Source organism: Schistocerca serialis, chromosome 9, assembly GCF_023864345.2.
Source record: "Schistocerca serialis cubense isolate TAMUIC-IGC-003099 chromosome 9, iqSchSeri2.2, whole genome shotgun sequence".
Classification (NCBI taxonomy): Eukaryota; Metazoa; Arthropoda; class Insecta; order Orthoptera; family Acrididae; genus Schistocerca; species Schistocerca serialis.
In genome coordinates this window covers 182,534,432-182,545,925 of record NC_064646.1, presented here as the reverse complement: position 1 = coordinate 182,545,925, position 11,494 = coordinate 182,534,432, and the positions used below count along the sequence as shown (strand labels likewise).

The 11,494-nt window shown below is 39.1% G+C and overlaps 1 protein-coding gene across 3 annotated transcripts in view; it reads left to right on the top strand.

The window, feature by feature from the left end:
- The first annotated feature begins 4,920 nt into the window (after positions 1-4,920).
- LOC126419823 (splicing factor, suppressor of white-apricot homolog) overlaps positions 4,921-11,494 on the top strand; it is a 161,813-nt gene continuing 155,239 nt past the window's right edge. The window contains exon 1 of one of the 3 annotated variants that reach the window (XM_050087055.1): positions 4,921-5,166. In XM_050087055.1, coding sequence (XP_049943012.1) covers positions 4,979-5,166 — 188 coding nt within the window. In that variant the 5' untranslated portion in view covers positions 4,921-4,978. The remainder of the gene's footprint in view (positions 5,167-11,494) is intronic. The other 2 variants (XM_050087053.1, XM_050087054.1) reach the window with 2 other exon arrangements.

Here is an 11,494-nt window from a genome sequence, read left to right as displayed (position 1 = left end):
TTAAATTTTACTAATAATTTTTGGTGATATTGCAGAACTGAATGCTATTTTATCAAAAACTGACATATTGAGACTGTGGCCGTGTATAAAATATAGGTCGATACTTTTAAAGAAGAAGACAGCAGCCAGCCACTATTGATAATGCTGTATCTACATCTACAACTACATCGACATGGCTACTCTGCAAATCACACTTAAATGTCTGGTAGAGGGTTCATCAAACCACTTTCACAATAAATCACTATTACTCCACTCTCTAACAGGCTGCAGAAAAAACAAACACCTACATCTTTCCTTGAGAGCTCTGATTTCCCTTATTTTACTATGATGATCGTTTCTCCCTATGTAGATCTATGTCAATAAAATATTTTCGCATTCACAGGAGAAAGTTGGCAATTGAAATTTCGCGAGAAGATCTCGCCAGAACGAGAAACGCCTGTGTTTTAATCATGTCGACCCCAAATCCTGTATCATGTTCATGAAAATCTTTCCCCAATTTCTCGATAATGCAAGACGTGCTGCCCTTCTTTGAACTTTTTCGATGTACTCCTAAATCCACATGTTAAGGATCCCAAACCATGTGGCAGTACTCCAAAAGAGGATGGACAACCATAGTGTAGGCAGTCTGTTTATTAGATCTGCTGCATCTTCTAAGTGTTCTGTCAATAAATTGCAGTCTTTGGTTAGCTTTCCCCACAACATTTTCTATGTGTTCTTTCCAATTAAAGTTGTTTGTAATACTAATTCCTAAGCATTTAGTTGAATTTGCAGCTTTCAGATTTGATGTATTTATCATATAACCGAAGTTTGACGGATTCCTTTTAGCACTCATGTGGATGACTTCATACTTTTCTTTATTTAGGTCCAGTTGCCAATTTTTGCACATACAGATATCTCTTCTAAATCGTTTTGCAATTTGTTTTGATCTTCTGTTGAGTTTACTAGATGATAAGTGAGAGCATCATCTGTAAACAACCTAAGACGGCTGCTCAGGTAGTCTCCTAAATCGTTTATATAGATAAGTAACAGTAGAGGGCCTAGAACACTACCTTGTCAAACGCCAGAAAACACTTCTGTTTTACTTCGTGGCTTTCTGTCAGTTACTACAATCTGTGGCCCCTCTAAAGGAAATCAAGACTCCAGTTGTGTAACTGAGATGACATTCCATAAGCACGCAGTTTGATTACAGGCCCCTTGTGAGGTACAGTGTCAAAAGATTTCTGTAAATCTAGAAATATGGAATCGATTTGAAATTCCTTGTCGATAGCACTCAACATTTAAGGTAAGTAAAGAGCTTGTTATTTACTTAAATAACGCCATAATTGTTTTTGAACACGCAGGTTCATCTTTGGCCAATTCACACTGGCTGTCATGACATGACACAGTGACATAAGGGTGTATTCACACTGCCTGCCACGTCAAGTCAATTCAGGTCAAGTGATCTCAACTGGCGTGAGTGTTTTTTCAAGAGATTAGAGGTCTTTGAAAGATAATTCTCAATTGTTTACATGCTTGAAGTGCACATACGCATCACTGCGGCTTGTATACGTGGATGCTGTAGCTCACTCTTGTATGAAAATGACATTTATGAGACTCAAATTGTTTGCAGCTTGTAGGAAGAACTTAGAGGAGGAAGACATAAATTTAGTTCCCAGCCCAGCACAAAGTTTTTGCAACAGTCTTATTTCCCTCAATACCCTCTCCTTAAAAATTTATAGATTTTCACTATTTGGCCTCCAATAATCCGTGGATCTTATTTGTACTGGGGTTAGCTAATAAAACCACATAAATATTGACCACAGATGCTTAAAAAATTGTATCACACACAATCCAAAGAGAAATACTTACCAATAAATAACCCTGCCACAAACACTTATTCAAACAGGCAACTCTAATACATAAGATGATATGTACTTCACAAAAAAATCCAATTTGCAGTGCCTGAAGATTTTAGTCCATTTCTGTAACAAAAATTGCAAGTGCCAGACGACATACAAATATGATTCTTCAGTTTCTTCCGACGCATTTGTTGACTGAATAGTTCACTGGTGTATTGCTGGTTCATAGTGACCAATAGGCACAACATTTCGGCTATGAGACATGTCGCCATCCTCAGGTGTGCTGACGAACTGAGCTCCTGAAGCAGCACAGCTGACTTATACACCCTCCTCCCATGAGCCATTCCTTCCACGAGCTGCTGCAGTGCGTCAGAGGTCGTGAGACGCTGGCAGTGGTGTGTCACTAGAGCTTATTGGTCAGAAATTTGAGAAGACCACCGACCTTTTCAGGCATGTCCTGACCTCCATGTATTTTCTCTATAATGTAGAATATTATGATCAGACGGGAGGAGTCGCATTGGGCAGCCCATTCTCGCCTGTGCTCGCTAATTTATATATGGATTACTTTGAGGAGGAAGACCTGTTGTCATCCAAATCGAAATCCAAGTGTTTTCTCCCTTATGTGGACGACTCGCTCGTCATCTGGTCCCATGAAAGGGATAAATTACTCGACTTCCTTACGCATTTGAACTCCATACATCCCAACAGCTGATTAACTGTGTAGACCAAAGCAAAAGGAAGATTGCCATTCGTGGACGTCACGGATTAGAGACGAGCTGGTGGAACCCTGGGCCATCGTGTGTACCGGAGGAAACGCACACCGACCTGTATTTGAACACAGGCAGGTTCCACAAGCCTTCACAGAGGAATGGGGTACTAAAAACTCTAGCACACAGGGCGCGACCATCTCAGATGCAGAGAGTCTGTCTCAGGAGCTGGATCACCTCAGAACAGTGTTCCCAAAAAACTGGTACCCAGAATGGCAGATTAGCTGTGCCTTTCACCCCACCACGACAGTACTGCCTGTGGAGTCGGAATAAGCCACAGAAAAAGGGGCTGCCTCTACCTTTATACTGTACACTGATGCAGTGCAGGGGAAAAAAATGGACATATATTGAAGAAGCACCGAGTCTTTTGCCTGCCCAATAAAATACAAAGCATCAAAGATGATCTCAGTTTGTGGAGGGCAGCATATACCAGTTCCCTTGTCAATGTGGAAAGACACATATTTGACAGACAGTGCACACTGTTGATGATGATTGCAGAGAACACCAGAGGCATAATCGACTAACTTATCCCAAAACGTCAGTGACCACAGAGCACTGTTTGTCGAAGAATCATGTGATGCAGGGTGAATGTACCAGGATCTTGCCGTGGATTTCCAAATACTGGAACAGTGTTGTTTGAGGGGGCATACCGTAGAAATTCGTTCCATGGACGATCTCATCAACAGAGACTATGGCTGTAACCTTAGCAAGGCTTAGAAACCAGCACTGTGTTTAATGAAGAAGGCTCTCAGCAAACACAAAGTTCTGGCGACCAGGGCGGACAGAGCACCTTTGCCAATGCTACCACAGACACTGACCCTAATGTCCCCTAGGTGCTCTTGTGGAGGGAATGGCTCGCAGGGGAAAGGGATATAAGTTGGTCACACTCCCTCAGGAGTTTAGTTCGTCATCGCTTCTGACTGTGGCGACATGTCTTATGGCCGAAATATTCTGCCTATTGGACACTATGAATAGGCAGCACACTCATGGACTGTTTAGTCAACATGCAAATAAATTCCACTTAATAATCGATCTGAGTGTAAGTATACTACCTTTTTACCTTCAAGTTCCAGCCATATTGCAGTCTGTTTTATTGTAAAATAAAATACAACACAAATGAGAGAAATTTTAAGATGCTTAGTACTCAGACCTCATACTTTCTTTAGTTCAATTTTTTTCCGTAATGCTTCTTTCGTAATGGAGTCTGAGAGCCTCCTAACGCTCAAGTTGTACAGTTCAGATGGTTTCATTGCTTTAATTTATCTTCGTCATTCATAAAAAAACTACAAATTTTGACAAAAGAAATAACGAAACGAAACAATTTTAACATATAAAAACAACGAATAACAATGACTTACGACAACTGAAATCAAGAACAAAAAGCATGACGAAACCAAGTATAATGGATGAGAGCATTACAAGAGCCGCATTGCCGTGTAGTGTGTATGGGTAGGAAAGACAGGAGTCAGAAATTTGCTCGGGAGTCATGTAATAAACTACTGACGATGACGTCAGCCGTCAAAACTTTCTTGATGGTGGTTTGCCGTGACATGACGTGACGGCCAGCATCGATGCCGACACTTGAAATGCACTGTTTTATGTTTCGACGGAACGTGACGTGACAGCTAGTGTCAATTGGCCTCGCACGCCTGCTCACAAGATTCATGTCTGTTGAAGTTTTTATAAGTTTTGACTCTTAATTCCCCTTTGTGGTGAAAGAGCCTTTGGATGGTGATACTCTATGGTAAAAGACGACGTTGAAAACGATCTATTTTAACGTAGCTACCCTTCATAACGCTCGAACACAATGTAAACAAATACTTAGGACTGAATGGTTGTAGTAATATTTTACTTACAGCGAAAATCGCGCTTAATTTTATTGGGGGGAATAAACAGCCAATAACATATGTAAATTTTTGTGAACAGCCGTCTGGATATGAATCTGCCGGTTCGAAACCAGTTACGGCGCTATTTACGTAAATAAATAGCTTTGTCAATAGTGGCTGGTTGCTGTCTTGTTCTTTGAAAGACTTATCCTGCATTACAGAACTTCCAAGATTCGAATGACCCGCGTTTCGCTAATCTCTCGTCGATAGCGCTTGCTCACTCGTTTTAAGTTTATTTTCTTTATGTTATTACGTATCGAAAATTAATAATAGGTCGTACGAAGCAGGCTGATCGGAAAATATTTAATGAAATCCTTCGATATCATAATTTTAATTTCGATCGCTATAATTACAGGCTACAAATCGCCCATTTTCTAACCAGTTTCTGCTATTCTCAAAGCAAGGAGATTACGTCGCACTGGTTAAAAATCTCTGACTACATTGGTTGCATTGGGGATTGCAGTATTTTGGACTTAAATCTGTAAAGATGGCTGCTAAAAGGGGAGGTTGGAGTATTAGTGAATCCGGTATTCTTCGGAAAAAAGAAGAGGATGAAGAACTTCTTGTGTTCGGATATTCGTGTAAATTGTTTCGTGATGATGAAAAGGCACTTTTTATTGATCAAGGGAAACATTTGATACCATGGATGGGAGATGAATCGCTGAAAATCGACAGGTAGGAACACTAATAAAATATTGTAAATAGAACAGTTTCTGATTAGGAAATTATACCCTTATTTGCTGGCGTGTTTGTTACAATTACCTTTGATATTAGTGTCATCAGTAAGAGGACTTAATGTTGTCTGCACAGTGAGTAGCTAGTCACCGATGTGTTTTATACAGAAGAAACAAATTGAGTGAACGTTACCTCCTCCTTTTTTAGTTCGATCCTGACTTTTACTTTTTATTGACTATCTGGACAGGATAAGTTTTGTTTTCGCCCCGGTCGATAATGGTAAACGTGAACAACAAATTTAGGGAAATGGTTTATGAATGTCAAGCATTTTCATGTCATTGGAACTAGTTTCCCCATTACGAGTATCCGATATCTTACTCAAGTGCAAAAGGTTGTTGTTATTTGTTTTCACGTGGTTTGAAACCTATTAATGATAGTGGTTTCAAAAGAAATAAGGTAGATGAGTACTCATAAGATTAGAAGAAACAGTTGTGGTTTGTTGTCAACAAACAAGTTTCATTGTGTACCAACACCAATGAACGTATATCGATAATTATACTTTAATCGTCCTTTTTGGGCGAATAGAAACGTCCTATTCCACCCGTCTGTTTTGACCCGTAAGGGTTTTGTGGCGTGTGACATTACGGCACACTGTTATGAGTTGGTTGTGTTTGTAGATTTCGTCTTGTTGTGTTTGATGGTGCCCCCTGGTGCTGCGTGTGTATGTTCTTAGTATAATGTGTTGTATTGGGTTTAGTTGAGTCTTGGTATTTCATGCGTGAAGTCGTTGGCGACAGTGTTTGGAAGTCTTTTTCAACGAGTTACAATTTTTTTTGCTTATGTGTTTGTTGTTATTTGTTTGTTATTGGCATGTTATTGTTTTGTTGTTTTTAATGTGATAAGACGTTTAATATAAATATATATAATCTGTGTGTGTGGTGAGGGGGTTGGGGTCGGGGTGGCCGATCTAGTTTGCAGTGCTGGAATTTGCTGGACGTAAGTAATTGGTCATGCATTAAATGTGGTAAAGTAAGTTTAAATACAGCATGAGGGTAAACATTAGGCTACGCTGCTGTTCAGTGTGTTGCCGCAGCCTTTATGTGGCATTCACATTCATTCGCTTTCCCAACTGTTATGCTACAGATCTATCATCATGACCAAAATTCAGGACGACCTAATATCACATAGTAGCCAAAAGCTGCTGCAAGTAACCCCAACTTCAGTAAACAAAAATTTCATTGTGAACATATATAACAGTTGATGTCACAATGAAAGGTAACTTCTGTAAGAAGCATCAAATAGCTCCCAAGTGTCTTATAAAAATTAATGTAATTCATCTACAGGTTGTGGGTGATAGCCTAAAAATTCCTGAAATTTATATATGAATTATTGTCAAGCGATCATCTCCCTACTTTAAAATTTCTAGTTACCTAAGTTACACTTGTTTGATATATAGACAGCACATTCACGGTTGGTGTCAATTTGTTTCATTGTTTACAAGCTCAGTTTTTTTGATTCCACCAGAGACTAAAATGAAAGTTGTTTGTTGTGTATGGAGGATTTAATGGACACTGGTTACATACTACAAATTTTTTGAGTTCTAAAGATTCAGTCTTAAGCCCCCTTTTCTCTACTTAGCCTACACATTATTTTTACTGCTCATGCCATCGTTTACATCGAATCAGGTGTTCTCAGAGATTCTCTGTCTAGTTTCCATTGCAGTGTGTGTAGTGCGAGTTACACACAATGTTAATTTCAGTAAGTAAAGTAGGTATTACAGTAATGTCAGTCATATTAAAATAGTTTCTTATTGCGTAATGTTCCGGCCAAATGGAAGTAATGATACGCAAATGGAAAGACATAGCAGCAGTATCCGAATAATCTGGGGAATGACAAAACGATAATCCAAAACATAAACCCCTTGCAAAGTTATACAGATATAGTTATTCCCTATTTTTTACATGGCTAAACTCATCTCCAAGATACTCATCAACAACAATATTCACAAAGGAGCCAAATAACACACCAGTGTGATTGTGCATCTGCAATCATTAACTTCAGTGCAAAAAGTCCAAGAACTAATTTTAATGTACTTACTTGTCAAAACATGCATTCACGCAAAAACTCGGAAAAACAGGAAACCACAATACACCCCCCACTAAAAAAAGAATGCACCCAAATAGAAATAAAGCATGTGCTACACCTAATTCCCCCCCCCCCCCCCCCCCAAAAAAAAAGAACCTCTACCTTATCCCCCCCCCCCCCCCCCCTGCTCCCTAAAAAAGAAACTATACCCTCCTACCACCCACCAAACACACTAAAATCAAGTTACAAACATTCCTATTCAAATAAAGAGAAAACAGAAGGAACAAAAATACTAAAAAACATAAAACTTCCTGCTTTGTGTCTGTCTTCCATCCCTCCTAAACCCTCTCCCCACTCCCAACAGAAAAACAAAGAAACTACACTACCACATCATATCCAGATCACAAACTAAAACAGCAAACCGACACCAGCTACTTCCCCTCTCCCCCTTACCCCCTTCCAATTCAACAACCAACGTTTGGACTCAACTTTTTCTCTGTGAGTGTTAGAAAACATCAAAACACACAATATCTATTAGGCAAACAGTACTCAACTAAGTGAGCATACAAGGATCCCCAAATGGATATGACACCCAATGTTCCTAATACAATAGTAGAAGTGCATGTCCCAGTCTCTTACTTTCTGAATTGTAGTCTATGATTTACAGTTAATTGATTATATTATCTTTTCTCCAAATCGCTATATGAAGCAAAATAATCTGGAATATTAGTGAACCACTCCTGAATGAACTCATTAGTTAGATCTAACCCAGCAAATACTCTCTTCATACTTTCCCCAGTTACCCGAAAACAGCCTCAGAACTCCCACCTCCTGAAACAATAATTCACAGCACTTAGGTACCCACAAATTTCTTGCACTTCCCATTCTTTTTTCGCAAATGCTCACTCTTTTACTTACACAGCCAGCCCATGTCTACCTATGTGCCCTCTGTACTTGATAAATACTGAAAACATTTTGCGACAAGCTAAAACCAATTTGTTACTGAACGTTCATCGACATTGGTCTCATGGCCACAAAACCACACAAGTGAGCGATAACAACAGTAATACATCAGGTAAATGGTATTTCATTTTGCCAGTCTAGATATGTCAAACGTGTGTCCACATCGGACAGACCACCACAGGAAATGATCCTGATAGCGTCAAGAAAAATCAACGCTTGTCCGGGAAGTTGTTGAAGAATAATGACTATAGAATGATACAAGATCACTTATATAAAATTTTCATCTGGTGGGATGAATGACAGCTGGACCGAAATGTAGAAATATGTAAGTTAATGGGAGTGAGTGCAGAAAACAAACCCATGAAGTTCAGGTATGGCATTAATAGTGCCTGCTTGACACAATCACATTGTTTAAATATCTGGGCATAACATAGCAGAGTGATAAGAAATGGAACAAGCATGTGAGGATTGCAGTAGGGAAGGCATATGGGCAAATTTGGTTTATCGGACGAATTTTAGGAAAGCGTTTTTCATCTGTAAAGAAGGCTACATATAGGACACTACTGTGAACTGTTCTTGAGTACTGCTAGATTGTTTCGGATCTGCACCAGGTTGGATTAAAGGAAGACATCGAATCATTTTGGAGACAGGCTGCTATGTTTGTTACCAATGGGTTTGAACAACATGCAAGTATTGAGGAGGTGCTTTGGGAACTCAAATGGACCCCCCTCCCGTAGGGAAGACAACATTCTTTTCGAGGAACACTATTGAGAAAATTTAGAGAAGTGGTATTTGAAGCTGACTGCGGAACAATTCTACTGTCGCTAACGTGTAATCCGCATAAGGACAATGAAGGTAAGATAAAAGAAATTAGGGCTGATATATAGGTATATAGACATTAGCTTCTCTCCCGCTCTATCTGCGAATGGAACAGGTAAGAAAAGGAGAAATTTTGACAATTGTCGGGAGCTTTCCACAATTGTGAAACTTGACATAATGAGGAAAAACACTGTTTTCGTACATCATACGTGACAGGTCAAAGCCAATTTTTAGTACTGAATGCTCCAGTTGACTGATCTCTGAGGAGCATATTAGGAATATCACGTCATAGTTTGGAAAGCCTGGAGCAAAATTTTGACTTTAGGTACTGTACCCACCTTCTTCGTTAATATTGTCTGTGGGTCAGGGTGATGTAGGTTGGATTTAGGTGTACAGTGGCCGTATTCTTAGAGTGAAACAATTTCCTTGAGTTTTTTGCAGAGCAAAATTTTAGCTCCCATAATGGTAACAGATTCATATTGTGTCACAATGAGTGAAAGCTGATACAAAGGATTACAGTGAAACCCCTACTTTACGATTTTCTGCAGTCCAGACTTAAAAAACACAAAATTGAGGAAAATACAGAATCGAGGGAAAAAACCCAAAATATGAGCAAACACACATGCAATTGGCATATAGGATTAAGAATTGCAGTCCTCTCCAATAAAATCTGTCTAAACGAAGTAAATTAAGTGTACAATATAATATTTATACAATAATTTGTGGTAATGGATTTCATCAGTTCTTAAAAAAATCATAGATGTGCAACAGAAAGTAAAAAAACTCGTCAAAAAATTGAAATTGGTGTGTGGGTACAAGGTAATTGAGCATGTTTTCTGACATGCCACAACTACAGATTAAACATTCAAAACACGTGTTTTTGTGAGATCATCCTTTGTGCTAACTCAGAAAAAAGGCAAAAATTGATGAACATGATGAATTAAACCAAGAACATCACAGCAGCGAAGTGTCTAAACTGTAACTGTAAATGCGGACATCTGCTTAATTACATACTTTGCCACCATTTTTATTATTGTTTAACGCTTTTCTTATGAGCTGCACTTCATATGCTTACCACTGTTAAAGTGTTACTTTAGACTTGATTAGGGAAACAGAGACATAAAAAAATGAGTTTACTTCCTCAGTTGATATTACAAGCTTATTAGAAGTGGGCTCAGTGAATTTCTGTACACTGTGTAAAATGAAAATTTGAAAGCGAGCTCAGATGCTACAGTTTCACTTCATGCCCTATATCACTTGCCAATCTTTACGATCTGCAGTGTGTGATGTGTCTGATGCAAAGTATATACACGAGTGGTTTATGTTGTTGTTGCAACTGTATCATGTCAGATTTCAAAATGAAAGTCTTTAAAACATGCAATCGCCAAACCCTTGTTCTATTTCTGTGTAGCACATCATCTGCATGTAAAGTATATTTTCAGCACTTCAAAATGCTTTCACCCCTACCTGCATCCCTGTCACTGAAGGGCCACGCCCTCTCTCCACACAGCCAGTAGGTGAGCTCATTTCACATGTGTTAGTGTGGTGTGCTGGTTGCACTTGCTATTGGGTGACTTAATAAGTCACCAGCCAATAAGAGTCCACTAGCCAGAAATGGGTGACGTCTCCTTAATTATGACCGACCATATTCTTCAAGTCTTTGTGTTTGAATTTGACAATTGATATTGTTGCTGAATACAGTACATGCAAAACGATGAGACAGGATGTGGTGCAAGGATAGGTGCCGGGTGGGGCCCTTCGTCACGTATTTGCTCAGTCTGGAACACTTTGCGTCGACTGTCTTGTTTTTCTATTACCGCTGCAACCTAGCACTTGTATCAAAATTGTGCAGTTAAGCTAAATGTTGCAAATTGTGTTGCCAACACTTTGGATTATGTCGGCATTTCCTCTCTCTCATCTCCTCTCTGTACAACAGCCTAAAACATTCCCTTAATTCTGCTGTCACCCGTGGTGCGAACCATCTGTCTTTCGAGCCAATTACAACTTGTTCAGTCACATCAAATGTCAATAGGAAGAAAATGGACAAAGTCAAGCAAGACTTCAAATAAGAACTTATAATGGAGGTAAACCCTGCTAGGAAGAAATGTAAATTCGGGGAATTTTTGGCATTGATCTTAAGGGTTTTTCACAGGGGCTACGAATTTATGTCTAGATTCGCAAAAAACGTTAAGTTGAAGTTCCACTGTATATCCCTCCAATTTTGTGTGGTTATAGACAACTCTTTAACATTCCTGGTTCTGCACTTTTACTTTAAGAAAGAGAAACTTTGCTTCATGTTCTTTGTTGTCATCATGTGTAGTAATTAGAATATTGACATTTATTCTGTTCTACAATGAGTTATGCAGATTTTGTTTCTCCTCCATAAAAATGATTTTTCATGTAATATGTAAAGGAAAGCAGTGCTTTACAAAGCATCGTACTATTGGTAGCCCTTAACTTC